At 29.9% G+C, this 19,625-nt stretch overlaps 1 protein-coding gene across 10 annotated transcripts in view; it reads left to right on the top strand.

Moving 5' to 3' along the window:
* The window catches only part of LOC134706887 (RNA-binding motif, single-stranded-interacting protein 1-like), a 144,501-nt gene that overhangs the window by 85,511 nt on the left and 39,365 nt on the right, over window positions 1-19,625 (top strand). For 5 of the 10 annotated variants that reach the window (XM_063566232.1, XM_063566231.1, XM_063566235.1 and 2 more), the window contains one exon: window positions 4,888-4,947. The exons of 3 other annotated variants lie outside the window; for them this stretch is intronic. In XM_063566232.1, coding sequence (XP_063422302.1) covers window positions 4,888-4,947 — 60 coding nt within the window. Of the gene's footprint in view, window positions 1-2,956; window positions 3,411-4,887; window positions 4,948-19,625 lie in introns of those variants that run through there. 2 more of the 10 variants (XM_063566239.1, XM_063566238.1) reach the window with 2 other exon arrangements.

Genomic DNA, 19,625 nt, shown 5'->3' on the forward strand with positions numbered 1-19,625 from the left:
ATTTTGATGTCTGCCATTGTTAGGAAACATTATTCTGTTTTATAGATAGATGACTAATTCAATGTTTTATTATAGAGCAGTTCTTTATATTACATAACAGAAACAATCACTAGTAGAAAAGCCTATTTGTATACAAACTAACAAAAAGCATATCATCTTGAATTTCAGTAAATTTCCATATTGAAGGAAGAAAATTTTGATTATCTTAAGATACATAAAAAAAAATGGTATGTGGTTTTATCGAGGAAAATAAGCCATATCTTTATTAAATTAACAAGTTTTATTTTTCATAACACTAATTAATGACTCATAGACCCGATAGAAAGTCTAGAATATGTTTTCACGCAACCATCTCATTAACTAAGATTGGCTTAAACAATGAAAATCTACCTTTGGCTATATTTTGACGCTGAATTAATAGATATTCTCTCAGGATCAAAGAAACTCTTCTATTAGGCTATTCACGTTCCTTTATAGTAGCATTTCACAAGTACGTTGATACATTACTTATGACTTAGCTTGGAGGGAAGGTGATAAATTTAATGCTTTTCCTTACAATAATTTGATTGGGGGAAAGATGAAACAACTTGATTCATAGCTGTCACCTTTATAAATTTTCATGTTCATATTTGAAAATAAGGATTAAGCTGTCAGAGATGCTATGGCTAGGGAAAACATATCATGCAAAGTCTTCAGATGTTGATTCTGACTTATTTTGTGATGAGTTAATTATGGTAACATGTCAGCCCTTCAATTTGTCAATCAACCAACCATTTTATGAAAAAAAATAATTGAATTTCATTTGCGAAATAAAAGGATTGTAGGTTATTTTATTGTTCATACACCAAAATCAAACTGATGATATGTCTTAAATGGTTGGATATCCATTTTTTAGATCATTAGAAAAAAAAGGAAAACTATTTTGACCTACCTGGCCATATACTTTCTTTTTTGCATGAAATACAATGTACATACTTCCCCCTTAATAAGGGGACCACTGTGATAGTGTCCCTTGTATATGACTTTCACTTGTAACTTTGTCTTATACATATCTTATAAATTTGAAAACTGCTTAACATTTAAACTAAAAAAATTTGAACGAAGTATTTATTCAGCACACTTTCCGAAAAAGGGTATGTTTAGCAGAAAGCATATTTTAATCAGCAACTCCTATTAAGTCATTCATGCATTATGGCACCTTTAAAAGTAAATATAGTCAGTTGTACCTCAGATGATATATTTTGATCACTTATCTTGGTCACTGGTTTTCGTCTGTAGTAAGGTGAAGATGGGGATGGGTCTGAGGGAGCTTAGAAATGTTGGAAAGTCTCATGTCCATAAGTTATTGTAAACCAATAAAAAAACACTATATTTAGTTAAAGAGTTATATTGCACATATTATCATCTTCATATCTTAGGTCTTTGATATTAAACAATCATAAAAGCTTTTAATAACTGGTAAAAAAAAATCAAAGGTCAGATAGTCTCTTTAATCTTGAATTTGAACATTTTTTTATAAGGAGAAGATATAGACTAGACAATTTGGTGCATTGAAACAATATATACCATTCAATGAATAACAATGACTAGCAACTTATGTTTTCAATGGAAGACTCAGCGTTTTCATTTAAAATCCATACAATTTTGCAAACAAAAGCATATATAATGGAGTACTCAGCATGAAGGAATAAACTCATCATTGACAAATGAATAGTTGATAGGTCAAAAAGGACTTACTAGAATCCTTCCTTTGAAGTCCATAAAGAAGATATAACAATAGATAATTATCGCCTAATATTATGGAGCTAATAAAAACATCTTATTTGTCGATTTTATCCATCTTTTATTTTCAATTAGCAAATAACTCTTTGGGTTTTGGCAGCAAATTAAATCAATATACAATCAATTACATTACACCATCCATTTTATTATTGGTTATGCATCTAATTTGCTTTTAGGTAATTAATAATTGTTTTAAGAATAAAAAAGATATTTAGGTTTTCCATTACAGTTTTTTGTTCACCCTTTTGAATTCGCCTATTGTAATTAGATAATTGGATATTGTCACAAGTTTGTAATGCTTTTTTGTCATGCATAATAAAAATGGACAAAACAAATTCTAAATATCTTTTTACTTGTTTATCTTGAATAATAGGATTAAAATGATTTGCTTAGTTTTCTGAAAGGTAATGGACAGACTTTGTTTTTTCAATATATTAATTTTCAATGACTATATTATAAAGTCTTAATAAAAGGACATTGATACAAGGTTTATTTACTTTGTTATCTAGAATTGATTTGAGCTTGACATTAAATTGCATTAATTCGAATTTTAAATAGATTTTGGCAAAATGGTATATTTATATACTGAGCGTGTGATCAGTTAACTAGTGAAAAATATTCGGGCTCAAAATGGCACATAACATTAAAAATGTAAATAAGGTAAAAATTCATTAAATGAAATTGTATTCATGAAAAACATTGAAAATCAATTTTGAAATAAATCATAATGTGGTTATAAAATATTATCCTTTTTAAGGCAATAGTTACTTAACTTCAAAAGCCGAGGAAAATGTGACAAATTATCGATAAAGTATATTTTATCCAGGATCGAAGTCGCATTATCCAACCAATTTAATTGGCTAACGGGTAATTAAATTAAAACAGCAAGGTCTCATTAAATAGAAGGTAATAAAAACATATGAGGGAAGAACAAAGCTTTAGTTTGATTTGAGGATTTGAAAGAATCAATAATTTGACCCTGTTATCACTTAGACACGCCTGATGGGATATTTTTCTCCTGTATGGTCAATCATTTGTGATAATAATTAGTAGTATAATTCCCTTCTGTAGACATATCCCATTGTTGACCATCTAATAGTAATACTGTGAAGAATTTTGATTGGAAAAAGAGATTGAACACAAACGACCTGTCCACTTTATTGTTAAGAAGACAGCCTGACAGAGGATTTCATTTTAGCTTGAGGGATAAAAACATTTCAGGATTAAAAGTACCTGATGCGTACAATACAGTGATTCATCATGCGAATCAAATACAGGGAATAAACCTAACTCAAAGTTGATAAAAATCTTATATGAATTAAATGACAGTGAAACGGTCCACGAATCTTTTCACCTTTTAAACGGGAACTATCCATATAGAATGTTGAAAAGGACAGCGATTAATACCTCACTGAATCAAAACTAGAGATTATAATTCTGTGTTTGTACAAACCACTGGATATCTTAAACATACACTTAAAAACATTTCTCCATTTTATTTTGGACATTTGATTTCATACATGAGGACAACAAATTCATGACATTTATGGAAGTTGGAAATGGAAGTTAGAGTTTTAAGAATTTTGAACGAAGCCAATCAAGCCAATCGATTTCACCCGTACTCACAGGTATGTTTTTTACACATCCCTGGAACACAGTTTCAGTAACGCAAACTGGGCCATGTGAGTTTGAATTTTCAAAAAGGGGGGATGACAATCATTGTAAAGAAATACATTAGTTTTGAAACACGTGGAAATGGATAAATACATTGAAAAGATATTTAAGATAGCGTCAACGGCTTTATTGATGATGTTTGCAACTTCACACCTTTAAGTTATCATTTATTTAAAGTTAAAAATGACAAACAAAAGAAAAAGAAAAATTCTGTTTAAATGTAAAGTATACCTTATAAAGGCAATGGGAAGATTAATGAGGGTTCTAAAAATTGATGTCTATCACAAAATTTATCTTTGTATTTGTTTACATTGTGGTACATTTCACTAAAGTTCACATTTAAATGCTACTGTTTAACTTTGGGTTGACAAGTTTTTTAAAGGTGAGTTTTCTAAACTGAATGTTTACCATTCACTATTTCACTCTTCTGCTGATCCGAGTCATACTTTGAACTAACGCTGGGTGAAAAGATAAAAATATGCCTATTAACTTAATTAATTTTGTTAATAATTAATCAGATCATTTTAAGAAAGATCCTCTAAGTTTAGAATTTTAAGTAAGAGACAAACCTCTTTTTTTTAATATTGTTTGTTTCTAATCAAAGAAAAGTTATAAAGGAAACATTTTAAATTGAAAGACGAGATTGAATATTTAATCACTTTCATCCAAGTATCTTGTATATATTTTGGTTTAAAATGAACATTTAATGTCTTAGAATTGAGAAAATATCTTTAAAATTATTTAGATTTACTAAAAGATTGTCAATACATGATAACACTAAAATTGCCCCACCTAGATGTATGCTTGTAACCCCAGGGACCATAAGACCTTTTCTTTCAATAACACATACAAGAAAAGTATCCTTTTGTTGTTTTAACCTAAGGGGGTTTTGTCAGACTTAGTATAAAAGGAATTATTTAATACATGATACTAATTTCACCTTAGGTGGTGTCTATGAAAAAAAAATATAATTGATTTGCACAGAAATGCATTTAGTCTGTTTAATTTGATAGTAAACAATCTAATTATATTGTAATTTCCAGCAATAATATAATGTCCCTGTGACACACAATTTGGATGGAAAGGACAAAATAAAGGATAATTATTTCAAAAGGTTTTTCTATACCTAACTTGACTAATTCAATCTGGTGTAAAAGAAAATAATTGACTTATTGAAACAGAAACTATATCAAAACACTAGCATTGCATATATTTATATATGTATATATTTAAAACTTCAATTTGCATAATAAAATCATAAACATATGCTTAAATTAACATGTTAATTTTGTACTCATGAAAAGCACATTACCTTTATTTAATTATCAACCAAAACAACCATATTTGCATAAAATTTGTATTAAAGCTCTGGCTTTTGATCAAAACAATATTGCATACATTATAGTATACAATATGACTATTTCTTGACAGATTCCAACAAAACTTGGCATGAATATACCTGCAGTACAGAAACTACCTTTAGACACCCAGGTAATTAATGTAGAATTTGTGGCAGAAAGGACAGAGGGTTGCACGGACCATACTTTATTGCCTACAGCTGATGATATACAGCACCACAATAACTTTCCTGGAAAGTCAGTCAGACTAGAACATATCAGAATCATATGAATGATTTATTCCCCTGATATTTTTTTCTAAATTTTATGAGTTTCAAATCAATAGCATCAGTTACCAGTTATTTAACAAATGTTAGAAGTTCTGATGCAAAGTCTAGTAACATTATGAAATGTAAATTCCTTAATTTGAGATTTTTAATTTAAGATATATTTGTTCTGATTTGTAGTAGAAGCATATATAGCCCCTTGAATTTGCAATGCAATCGGCTGAAAATACAATAATAGCATGCCTCTTTAATTAGCTTCTTTTAACTTTTTCTGGAAGAACAATTTACGGTTTAATGCACAGCCAGATCATATTATGATGTAAATTTCTTGAAACGTAAATTTCTGTTGAATTGTCAAGAGTGGAAAGCACTCCAATTATGTTGTAGTAATAATCCATTTGAAGATAATTTCCACTAGAAATGTTTTATCTGTTGGTGTTCCCTAGGGACTTAAAGTCAAGTAAACTGATAAGTCAACTAGAAAAGCCATATTTAGTCATTGTAACAGATAAATGATTCAACATTAGCCATTTTTTATACACAAAATAGATACCATGCTAAAGTATGAAGAAAATAACCACTTATTTGATTAAATTCATTAAGGACACACCTAAAAAAAAGGATGAAAATAGATGAAATTCATTGATGAGATTATAAAATATAAATGTGAAGACATGGGTCAGAAAAGAAATTGGGTAAAATTCTTCTCTCTTGAGGATGTTTTAAATGCTGATTAACACGAATAATACAGTTTATTTTAAGCTTGAATTAATTAGCAACGTTTCTTTGATATTTTAAAGTTTAAGAGTGTTTTCAAAACAAGCCACTTTTTATGGACAAAAACTAAATGTAAAGGCATCTAGTCTGAAATATCTTAAGGTTTTATGACCACTTTCTGCGAAACTTTGAATATTCCTGTTATCTAAATAGATCATTATAATCTTGTGCTTGATAAATGTCCTTCTTTTTGAAAGCTTTATTATTCATGATTGTAAATGATTATAAATGAAGGAATTTTCTCTTAACATGTTCAAAATTAGTTTGATTATAAGACAACAAAAACCAAAAATGTTCTTAGTAAAAGGGTTTGTAGTTTGGAGTGGTCATTGAAAAACTTTTCTTTAGTTATTCATGTTGATTTAGTACACAAACCATTTTAATTATGGCTTTGTACATATAAGGTTCGATACTTGAATGAATTGAAAATTTAGCAAATATTAACACATAGCATTTCATTTTTATGGGTTTTTTTGTTCAGAAAAAAAGTATATTTTGAGAAATGGATAGTAGCTTCTTTAAATGAAAATCTTCATGAGTAGTGAAAAGTTGTATGGAGTAGATGTTTTTTTGTGTTAAATCTTCTATCTGAGGGTAATCCAGCATAGGGCTAGTGCATTCAAATATTCAACAGTTTCTGCTGTTTATATAACGTTGATAAAATGATATGGCTTAAAACTGTATTTTGTATCACTGAAAATGCAAGCTTGTTAGCTTGATCATATTTCACAGTTGAGTACAATATAACTCAAATGATACATGCCACTTCAGAAGAACAGCCCATATGGCAGTTTAATTTTTAGTCATCACCAACAAAAATATAATGTACCTTGGCTCTTACTTCAATCATTATACTTTTTGTTAGATGGCGGCCTGTCCATAAACTTCCATATAGTGGTAAGTGCCATGAGCTACTTGTTTTAAATGGAAGTGCAAGAGAACTGTGTAAGATGAAGCATTGACTGTCATAGTGTTAATGTCACTACAATCGTATGGTATAAACCATGTCATTAAATGACAGCCATATTTGTCAGAATTCAGGTTGGAAAAGACATTGGATCCCACCCTAATTAATTAATGACATAGATTTACATGTTTTACATGACCATTTACAATAAATATATGTATATGGAATTCTTGCAACTACCACACTTTTATTATACTTCCACCTTGGAAACCGATCAGGAGTTGTTGTCCCTGGATACATAGATTGATGGACAATGTGGAATGTCACCTCAGATAATCCTCCAAACCCATGTGTAAGTTTGAATGAGAGCCTGGTATTAAATATACAATTAAAACTCACCGTTTGTGATTTTGTATTGTTACCTAGGGCAACTTTATTGTTTATTTTTGGGGGTTATATCCTGTCACATGATATGGCATACTTTAGGGATCACATTATTTCTCTTGGCTGCTGAAAAGTCAGTTATTAGGAATTTAGTAGAAAATGAGATGACTGCTAAATTGATTTAAAAGTAAAAAGAAAATCTTTTGGCTGGTTTAAAATTAACTATTTAATCAAGTTGACCATTGAATTCAGTGAACCATGAGGGCAGGTTTGACTGTAATACAGATGAAAATAAAGCTTTATGTTTAGTCATGAAACACATATCCATCACACATTTGTTATTTTGTTACATAATCTTTACTATACATTTGCACTATCATTATTCAGTGTATTTTGATACTGAAATTCAATTGCACAGCTTTCATGTTTAAAAAGTAATTATTACATGCGAACATATTATACCAGAGAACATTCTGTTAAGAAACAACAAAAGTATCTTTTGTTGTTTAATGTGAAACCAACTGTTTGATCAATTAAAGAAGAAATAGTTATATTTTTGTTGAAAACATGAAAGAAATTGGCTGTTTTTTATCCTACAGTTGATAACATAACTTTTTTTTTATCAGACAGGCATTTGTTTTATAAAGATATGGCATGTTTATGCCCTTGTCTACAATGATGAGAACGCAGAAAAAGATGGTTCTGTATGATTTTTTTCTGGTATTTATAAAATGCTCTCAATTATTTTTTTAGCACTCGGGCCTCATATCAATGACCCTATTTATACAATGACCTTTTTTTAGCCATGGTGTTGTAAGTTTATTTTTGATTTATGAGTTTGACTGTCCCTCTGGTATCTTTCAACCCTCTTTTATAATATCCCCCCCCCTGAAAGTAAAAAATATGTTCATTTCCATTTTTGGAAAGGTTAATAGGAAATGTAGTGATACCAACAGAACAACTATGTTTGAAAATATTAAGAGTTAAAAGAACAATTAACATCTTTTATTTAAACTATTTCATCAGTTATTTAAAAGAAAATTATATATCTGGTGAATTAGATGATAAATTTTTTTCATTAGATAAAAAAGTGTGTAAATTATTAATGTGTTTAAGGTTGATTTCCTGTAACATGTGATAGCTAGTAGGGCTGAGGCAACAGATAAATATTGACAAGTCCAACATGGCTGCTGTTATTTATAGATGGAAATTTCATACTTTTGTGACTTTCTATAAAATTTACATCACAATAATACAATGGACCATTAACTTGATGGGTTTGTACAGTCTTCAAATTACCATCATAAAAACCACAGAACCATGTTAAGTCACTTGGTTCTACAATGTTTAAAGTTGTTTTATAAATTAAAAAAAGAATGATTTCAGGAATGCTGATGAGATGAAAAGATAATTTTAGTGATTTTCCTTTTTGAGTTTGGCAGTTTTCAGCATCATTAATGTTGTCTTTTTTGTAAAAATTGGTGGTTTTGTCATGTTTAATGTGACAGCAATATAAATGAGAGTACACATGTTTATTTTGCCTCTAAAATATAGTAGCAAGGGTTATAACTGATGCCTCTAAAATAAAATATAGTAGCAAGGGAGATAACTTATGCCTAAAAAAATAAGATATAGTAGCCAGGGAGATACCTGATGCCTCAAAATAAAATATAGTAGCAAGGGAGATAACTGATTCCTAAAAAAATAAAATATAGTAGCAAGGGAGATAACTGATGCCTCTAAAATATAGTAGCAAGGGAGATAACTGAGTAGGAAATGATGATTGAAATATTTAAAAATGAAAAGATTTTTTTTGTCAGAGGAGTGATATGATACCTTGTGGGGTTTTATTCTTGCTTGTTAGGTAACAACACAATATTAAGCAAATATATTCTTGACATTATATTCTACAGGTTTATATGAATATTTAAATTAGAATATTGTATGAGCTTGCAAGTTCCATTAATGTTCAAATGATATTTCCCCAGTATGTGTGCAATAATACTCGTATGTATGATTAAAAAAACCAAGAATATCTTGTCTCAGTATCTTGTTTTCCCAAATAATAAAGTCACTATTTGGAGTGTTGCATAGACTTTTTTTATGAACTCAACAGGAAAATTAAACATTTAAAATAGAGGTGTTGATGATCAATGAATTTTCACAAAAAAAAAAAACTTTTACTCTTGAAAAGCTGTAAAAGAAGCCTTTAAACACTTTTCTATATCTTTTAATTATTTTCTCAATCATTATAAACTCTGTTGGACATTTTGACAAATGTAAAAATTATGGAACATCATGATTCAGGCTTGCACAAGCATGCTTACGTATGATCAAAATTCATAAGGTTTTTGATGGATTCTTCTTTACTTCTTCACCAGAGACATGTTAACAAAAGAATTCATTAAAATACAAATTTGAAGACCTCATTTTGACTCCATCTTATATATCTATCTTATTAAAAACCGGTCGAGGGTAACAATATACTGACTGTTTTAAATTCATAAGTTTCAGTCGGGAATGATAAATGTTGACAATGATTTAGGCAAGGTCTTGCAAACTTTGAAAAGAAAGCGTTTTGTATTCATATTAAATGTGTGAATGGTCGAGCATGAAAGATAAACCTTTTTTTACATGTGGGTTTGTATGATTAGATAAATTTGACTTCTATCAATAAATATTGAGAGAAAAACATGTTAAAAGGATTCGTGCAATATTATATTCAATGTTTAATACTCCCCCTGGAGTGGAATGAAATTAATTCTCCTTCAGCAAAATATCATTTATTTTTCTATATCGATGTGAATATCGCTGTCAACTGTAAATGTTTATGAACAAACTTGTAGCATATATTTGAATTCGCTATTGTTTTTTCTTTTATATGATAGATGAATTATTATTTAGAGGTACTTTTAAAAAAGATATGGTGTCAAAAAGACAATCATACATACTTTATGTGTAATGGGGTATGGTCAGTGAAGAATTGTGTATGGTGTAATCTCCGTTCTAAAAAAAAGTTGTAGGTCATTCAATTGGAAAATGGTTAGGTTTTTTGCACAAATTGCTGCAATTTGGTGTCATGGTTGGCAATGTTTTTGGTGTCCATTCATATCATTACAAGTTACAGGTGAATTGATAAAATTTTCAGAGAGTTATGCCACTTGAACTGTAAAGTTTTTCTCAGATCTTTTTTCACAGAATGTTAGCCTATCTAATCAAAAAGACACAAAAAAAAAATGCATAAGAATGAAAATATTTGTTCTCTCTCTGAATTTCAGAAGCAAGAGAAAAAGATATAATATTTGGGGCCCTTTATAGCATTTTGTTAGGTGTGCGCCAAGGCTCTGTGTTGAAGACTGTACATTGACCTATAATTTTTTACTTTTATAAATTGTTATATGGATGAAGAGTTGTGTCATTGGCACTCACACCACATCTTCCTATATCTGTATAAGAAAATACAAAACTTATTTTCACAACTAATTATTGTTTATTGAAACTTTTTGTCTTGCAAATTAAGTATCTTTTATCTTTTTATTTAACAATGCTATCTCGTAGTTCCAGAAAATTTATATTTAATTGAAATAGTTGTCAGGTATCTTATGTTTATTTCTAGACAATATCAAAGTTATTTTTAAGGCCTGTGATTTAATATCAATTTCAAACTGCTTTGAGAATTTAATTTAATGTTTGGAAAGCTTATCTTCATGTGTAGCTTAAGCCATGGTTTCCTCTTGTCAGTCTTTCACACTACTATATATAATACCCTACTCCAATAACCATGTAAATCCCTACTTTGGCTTGGATATTAGAATCTTGACTTATATCCTGTATCTTGATAATATAGAGCTTATGTCTTAATTACTTCTTACTGTTTATTGAGACAATTTACATGTATATAACGTTTTAATTTAGTTACAAGACAGATAAATAAACAGGCATTGCATAATATTTTTTGTTATGTTGCAAAAATAAACTTTTTATCTGCAAGAATACAAACATTAATATTCTGTGATAACAAAAAAGCAAACATATTGTAGTAAATTGGTTAGACTCTTATAACTAAACCTTCAGTCTGTAGCAAAATCTTTTCCAACATCTGAAGTCTGAAGACCAATCATTATTCGCACATCTTTCTTATGTTTCTTATAGACAAAAGTTTCACAAATACTAACTATTCTGAATCAAATTTAACTAGTCTAGAGCATCAGACTATGATGGCTTAACAGTGCTGACTTAACAGAACTTTGAAAGCCTATCAGACTTCAGAAATTAACTGTTATTCTCTTCACGTTGTTTTCAGACTATTAAGATATATGTTATGCCTCAATATGGTAAATTTTATTTCTCAAAATTTGTAATTTTGTGACACATTGTTTTGATTGTTAAGGTTTTATCCCATTTTTCATTTGAATTTGCTTTTTTTTGGTCCACCACTGTTTTATAGCCTTATGCACTTTTTACTTTGTTTAAATTAGATAGGATGTACCATTCCAGACTACAAATTAAATCCTGTGAAATTGAAATTAGAATTTACCAACATGCCACCATGTGGACCGTTAAATTGACAGATACTCTGGAAAACAAAAGTTTTAAATGAAAGGTGAATTAATCAATTGTATAGAAACACTATTGCTTCCAACAAAGTGTTTATAGGTAGGGTAAATAGCTGTTGGTGACTATATTAATTGGCTCTCTCTTACAGATTTAACCTCATAATATTGATTATTGTGAAATAGTGTATCAAAAATGCAACCTTAAATTGATAAATTACAGCTTCTTAATTCTCAATCAATCTGTTTTAATGGTAGAAAATTGATGTTTAAATTGGAAGGTTAAACATGGCTAAATGGATTTAATATGAAGTACTAGTATGAGAGTGACTTTTTGTTAGCTAAATTAATCATTATTTGTTGCTTCTTGTTGCCAAACAAAGCTTTGTGGTAATTTTTGGAGTATTTTATGAATTAATTAAATATACATTGTATGAGGGTTTCTAATTGATTGTTTAATTGTCTTCACTTGGGTTAATTTGAATATGCATCAAGCAAACAACAATCAATGTGCACTTTATGCAGTATGCAATGGACCTCTGGTTTATAATTAGTTTTTCAGACAACTCTGGTCCTCAGTTATCATGTTAAAGCTGGTGACGCAAGCTTGAAAAGAAATGAAATCAAGCTTCAGGGATATGCATCTTCTGAATAATTTAAATAATTTGAAACTTTTTAGATTGTTGTGGAAGATAGGGTGTGAAATTTTACCATAATTATTTGGTCATGTGACTTAAAATCCAATTATAGGAAACTTAATCTGGTATATAAAATCTGTTTATCGAAAACAAGACAGTAATTTAAAACAAATACAATTTATTATGGTTCTACTATTTCTCATATGTTGTCTGCTTACTTTCTTTAGAAATGCCCAGAATTTTGGTCCTCGTATAAGTTATACAGATGATATTAAAGAGATGAACATTACAGTTTGTAAAACTTTTATATTGAGGTGGGGTTGAATGCATGGATAACTCTTTAAAAAATTATTCAGTTTTTACAACACTCAAGAACACTTAAGAATAGCTGATAGTAAGAGGAGATGCATATCAAACTAGAATTCTGATATTTGAACTTTAATGGTATTTGTATAATGTGAAATCCACCCATCATTTTTTTTCATTTCAAGGATGTAATAAGAATTTTAAGATACTTATGTCTTTCTGATGACAAAAGATATTGTATAACTATAGATAAGGACTGTTGTTATATAATCAAAAGTATAAACAGGTTGTCATATAGAGTTCATATGGATTAATTTTAAGAATTAGATAGAATAAACTGTCCAGGATTCAGGATGTTTTTATTCCTTAGCAGATTAGTGAATGTAATTCCCTCTATAGGTACTTACTCCATTATAAGGATGTCGTCAATGTGATCTTGCATTTCCCGTCATTATATTATCCGATTTCCTGTATTTCCGTTCAGCTAACTACTTGTAGGAAATAGTCATTCAGGATGTCCACGTAAAATAAGCTATTTTACGTATAAGTGTAACATGTCATCTTATAAAAATGTCTATGAATTTGTTCAATTTTAAGTTTTAAAAATGTCTTCATGCATACAGTTTTGAATGAAAACAAAATGTAAAATGGTTGTACCCCTTCATGCAAACATTAAGTCTTAATATAGCAAACATGGTCTATAAAACATCTGGCCCATGATTCTTGTAAAAAAATGTTACCAAAATTCAAACAAGATGTCCCATCCAAAATTTTGTCATCTTTGCTGCTTCACTATTTAGATTATTTCATTGAAAAAATATTTTGAATATTATTCATTTTACTTATGTGGTCAGCAAAAACAATATGCAAGATAAGGGGTGTGTTAGAACTGTTATTAAGGTGATTGTATATGAGGAATCTAAGGAATAAAATCCAATCATCCCAAAAAAATCTCCATCAATCCAGGTGACCAATACAGAATATATTGAGCCTCTAGTTTTAAATGCAACTTTTCTGTATAGGGTTTATAAACTAAACAGTAGGATAACTGAATAACTACAAATTTAATTCATCTATCAATAAAGATTAAAAAAACTAATATTTATGATGTAAAATTATATCTACAGAAACAGCTGGGTCTCAATATTTCTTAGAAGTAGAAACTGGTTGAGATCCAAGCTGTTTGTTTAGACTAACAGTTTTAATTGTGTATATTGTATTCAGAATTGATTTTCCATCAATTTATTATAATCCCATTTAGGGATTTGGGGGACAATAACACTTTAGATCAATACTGGATACAGTGTACAAAACTTTCCTGAGTCACATGACTAAATCAATGAAATGTACAACCCTGTCATGTGACTTGTAGTACTCTAGATAGGGAAGATTGCAATTAGCTGTCAGTCATACATCAGAGAGCACATGTTTCCCTCTATTCCCATTTTATAAGAGGCAGCTGTGTTTAGGACTGGCGTAAAATTTTCAAGTAGACTTGTGACCTATAACTTGTAGTGTGTATGTGTTCACTGTTTGCACAAATTGAGTGTTTTTAAGTTATAAAAGTTGTAGTGGGAATAGTAATTCATATTTGGATTTTGTTTACAGATAATGGTAGGTACACTAAGATAAATTTAAAAGATTTGTGGTTATTGAAAAATCAATGAATCAGATTTAATCTAACAATTTCTTTTCACCTGTTATATCCAATTTTCTGTTGCATTAGAGGATAATGGAAAAGCAGAAAATTACATCACTAAAATGATAAAAACTTTTTGTATCAATTTAAAGAAGAAAATGCAGTTGTTACATTATATGCAACAGATCAGCAATTATTGCATGCAACAAAGCTACAAATTCCCACTGTGAAATGGGCTGAAATGAGAAGAAAAGCTCTCCTAAGAGCATTCCTGCCAGCTCTATTACTACAATTCTCAAAGCACTGATGTTTTTCTTGCATTATTGATGAATTAACTTGTAGTTAATTCTGTAATGAAAAACACAAGTTAAATCACTAAACACATCCATAAAACGTAGAAACTCAATCAACTCTACACACTATTATTGTCCAACATTGCAGGAATTGTTTTTCTTTGATGTTAAGGATATCTGTAAATGAAGTAAGATTTTTGATTAGTTTAGAAAAGAAACATCAGTAACATGTAATATATTTACTCTTAGCTTTCATTATATTTATATAACTGAGGGAATCAAAACTAATGCCATAACCTCAAGTGTGCACAAGAAGCACAAATATTATGTTATAATAGATCAATTGTAAAAATAAATAGGAAAAACATTTGAATCGTGTGTAAGAGATATTGCAATTTTACATTGGTTAATGTTAAGAATTCGGTCTTCAGTAATCCATTCAGGAAAACACCTAAATAAATACCACACAGTTTAATCGAACAATTTATCAGTGATTCTGGAATCCTAAATGTATATTCGTTGTAAATTTTGTTAGCCAACCACAAGTGAAATAGTGGTTAATATTTTAATCTATAAATTATAATTATTGAATAACGATAAGAACCTATCCTTAAATCACATGACCGACCATCTCCTTGTTTTTCTGATCAAGTTCTACATGTAAACAGGTTTGACAAGTTATGATGGATTTACTGTCCATACTTTATATAGGTCATACTACATAATATGTCTATCTACTAATTGGTATGCCAAAATGTCACATTGGAGAATGTGTGGTGTAAATCAAGCACCCCATAAATAGCCAGGTACACACAGGATGGGACAATGTTCGAATGGGGAGGGGGGTAGTGCTAGAAGATGCCCTTTTTTTCATATGCATGGCAAAATATTGTATGATTAAGTTGTTATGCTATATACTTCTAATAAAGCTATCAATTATTCCATGCACCTAATAAATCTTTTGAAACACAAAAATTTCAATGCAGTTGGTCTTGGAAAAACCTGTTCTTAATGGTGACAGATCTTCAAAAACAGTTTTTTGTATGAGTGTTATTTTTTCCTTTGCTTTAATAATTGTCATTTAATATTATATGCCTCATGGCAAAGAATATGCAAAGTACAACACATTTTTAAGAGCAACACCTTTTTGGTTTTGTACACAATATAGCTGCAAGTACATGTTTGTTTTTTGTCACTAGATACTTAACATTTTGTCTGTGTAATGGGACGTGAATTTGATTGATGGTCCTTCCCTAACAATCATTTATAAATAATGGCTGATTATAATTAAAAGTCTAGAAAGAGGCGACATTGATAAATTATAAATAAATTGGGAAAATATCTGGTAACAACAGCTTGTTTTAATATTATTTTCATAATTTTGTTAAGGTTCTTAATGTGTAGTAATCTTCAGATGTTTGCAGGTAATCTATGTATAAATCATCAAACGCATCTAGGGTTCTTTTGCTTAATTCTTAAACGTCTTCTTTAGAAAATTGGATTTAGAGTTCAGAAAGTTTTATGGCATGCTTAAAAAACATGGTTGAAAATGCATACATTGATGTGTGTTATGCAGTAACCTCTGTTATAAGGCAATGCTCCCAACTGTTAATTTGAGTCCCTATATGAAAAAAGGAGCTCATGTTACCAAAATTGGTACATTAAAAGAGTGGCAAAATCATACAAGTCAAAAGTTTTACCCTTACAATGCCTGTAATGTTGTCTTTATCTCCTTGAGGATGTATTTCCCTCTCATATGATGTGGCTTAAAAATAGCCTTGAAATGTACATACATATCTACATGTTATGCATACTATTTTAAAGCTCTCAGTATATCTACTTAAAACTTCATCCTTTTTTTTAATTTCAGTGTGTACGAAATCTTCCACTATTGCGAAAGTCATTAACAAGTTTATTCAGTAGAAATTGAACACTTCTGATCGAGTATTTCCTTTTCCTGTAGTTCAAAGCAGAAAGTACTTGATAAAACTTTCTATATAGTATATTAGAATAAATTTATCCTGGGGATTGTCCAATATTTTTTGGGTTATTTTCTGTTATGACTTAAGTATTTTGGTTGTTCAATAGGTATCTAAATATTTAACACAAATTGTGTTATTTTTTAAGTAAAACATTTCAGTAAAATCTTTTTTTAAAGATGGCTTAATTGTATTAGAAAAAAGTCTCAAAAAATTGAGGTCGCCTGATGCCCTAGATTTCTTATAGTCATGGTGAAATTTTTTTTACAAAGTAGCATTGTTTCATGTCTTACTGAAGAAATCCTATTTCACTTTTGTATCTTGTTCCTGAAATGAGTTTGAAAAGCTAATATTTTTGGGTGTGGTGTCCTTTTTATTCACTAAAGTATAGTATTTAGGTCATTTCAGAGTTCCTTTAGTGTCAGCTGCCTCTATCAATTGAATCATTCCTCTCTATAAATACATTTGTGATCTTTCCTTGTGGTTTTCTTATCAGTTAATTAAGATATTCTGATATTTTCAAGAAAAAATATAAAACTTGTAATTTTTAGGATGATTCATAGAATTGAAGAGAAAATATAAAAGAATTTGACCTTGACTCTGAGAGATTGAGAACATAACAGGAAGGAGTTAATAGCAGTATTCCTTTGAGGTCTGCTGTTAACAGTTCATGAAGTAATGACCCATGGGAAGGGTCGTCTGATTTCTCTAAATCTTTTTTAGGATATTCTAGGAAATTTTATATGTCTGGGAGAAAGTTACTTTACCAGCTTAAATGTCTCATATTATCATTGCACACTGTTTTTTTAAAGAGAGAATACATTTACTGTTTTAATAAGTTTTCAAATGTCACCATTGCCATTTGTCTAGTAGTCTTGTTCAGTATTTGGAATGATTGGTCACTGCAATCCTTTTTATCTTCCATCTTGTTTGTGTGTCTGTTACTGTAATTGTTTTATATTAACCACCAGTCAAGATCCTTCAAACAAAAACACACATGATTATTAAAAAAACACAACTTCTGCAGTTGTTACATAATCTTTTGATTAATCTTAGAAGTGAAATAAGAGGTTGCTACTAATGTGTACTTTAACATGTCAGACCAGTTTTATTTTATTTGAGATATTAGATGTGAAGAATTTGGGAAGGAGCTTTATAAGAGATGGGCTTGTTCCATAGTTATAAAAACTGTATTCAACATATAGTGTTTATGTCATCAAGGTTACACTGTATAATAAATAAAACACTTGTGAGATGAATCACAAGGACCCATAAGATGGAGAAATGACAAGTTACTTACAAGTATATAGATGAAGATTTTGGATGAGGTCATTATAGTTTAAAGAAAAATTGCTTCAATACAAATTCTAGGTACAAAGTTCATCTCCTTATGACTTCTTCGATCATTATAGTATTGAATAATCAATTGTATAAGAGTCTTAAACTCATCAACCGATTTCATTATGACAAAACATATCATTTATACATTAAATGCTGATGGTATGCACCTTTTCCAGACTAAAGATTTAATACCCTGAAAGTATAATAAACAGATCTTTTAAAGATCAAAAGTACGAATCAGTTAGAGGAAATACAACAGTCCTATCACTCTTCACTGCTGCTTCCTTGTGTAAAGATACCACCATGATAATTATCTCTACTTCCTGAAACATAAACCTAAGAAAATATAAAAACAACAGGTATTATCTTTATATTCCTGCTTTTATCTTGACCACTACAGGTGCTTCTACTTGTTTTTTGCTGTGATATAGGTGTCAAATGACTGTCTGTGTGTGTGTTGTCCACATGTGGGGAGTGATAGGGTGTTTGGTACACGATTTTAGCTAAATTGAGAGCATTTTGTTGCTTTTACTTGATATTTTATGGCTTCATATTTTATATGCCTCTTGGCTCATTTTCTTGTTTGAATACCTTTTGAAGTAAATATAAACCTTTTTCTTGTAATTTTGTTTACCCTTTCTGTTGCCTCTTACTGACCAAAGCAATGTAGTTGTGACAGTATGATAGACAAGTAATACTCATTGATGTTAGGGGATCTAGATGTAGAATTGACAGTACAATGAGTTCATGGGAAAATATTTCACACCAACATGAAAGAATTGAATCTTGAGTAGTTGGATTGTATTAGTTTTAGGCTTCCTTTTGGTCTATGCAGGGCTCACCTGGCATCCACAGTTTCAAACTTTATTTTTAACAATCAGCTTAGTTTTCCATGACTGAATGACTGGGAGGGACTGTCAACGAAATATCCTCGTTTTCCTTTGAATACCATAATTCATGACTGCTGTATGCTCAATCTTAGAGGTTTCCTCATTATAGAATTGATGTTGAACAACAGAAACCAACAGGTCAAATAGAGCCAACTTATGGTGAATAGTTTAGAGGCATTGACCTTCTTATTTAAGGACAGTAAGTCAGCATTCAATAAAACTGTCCATTAATCTTAACATTAGGTTATTGTATGACCACATGGACAGATGGACATTTAACAGGCTTTATGTGATTTCACAGCAGTAACTAACGACTGTCCTAACAAACTAAGGTCAAAGGTCAACATCCAGCATGTGCATGACATTCTAATACAAGTCTAGACTTACAAGGACTTCTTTCTGATTTTCATCATTAAGAGTAGGACAATTATTTTAATTGAAGGTTTTAGTATTTATATTATATTATATTTTATAACTTATAATTGTCTCAATCAATATTCACATCATCATAATCATGATAATCTTAGTTCTGATAATTTTCTGATGTAATTTTCTCTCAAATGTTCAGCTTCATCATCATAATCTGCTTGTACACTCGCTAAGGTTAATATAAATAGGGCATTTTTATAGTGTTTGGGACTTGGGACTCTGACTGAAGGTGTCATTATGTAGACTGGTATTTAATCAAAGACTTTATTGATGTTATTAGTACTGATGCGGTACAGCCGCTCAATTCTATAGAGAAAAAGCCAATTCTTTTATAACCAGCAATTGTCCCTGATACCACCGTGTCTCTTACTTCAGATATTGAATGCAAATTGGTGAGTTATAATGATTG

The sequence above is a fragment of the Mytilus trossulus genome, chromosome 2 (genome assembly GCF_036588685.1).
Source record: "Mytilus trossulus isolate FHL-02 chromosome 2, PNRI_Mtr1.1.1.hap1, whole genome shotgun sequence".
NCBI lineage: Eukaryota > Metazoa > Mollusca > Bivalvia > Mytilida > Mytilidae > Mytilus > Mytilus trossulus.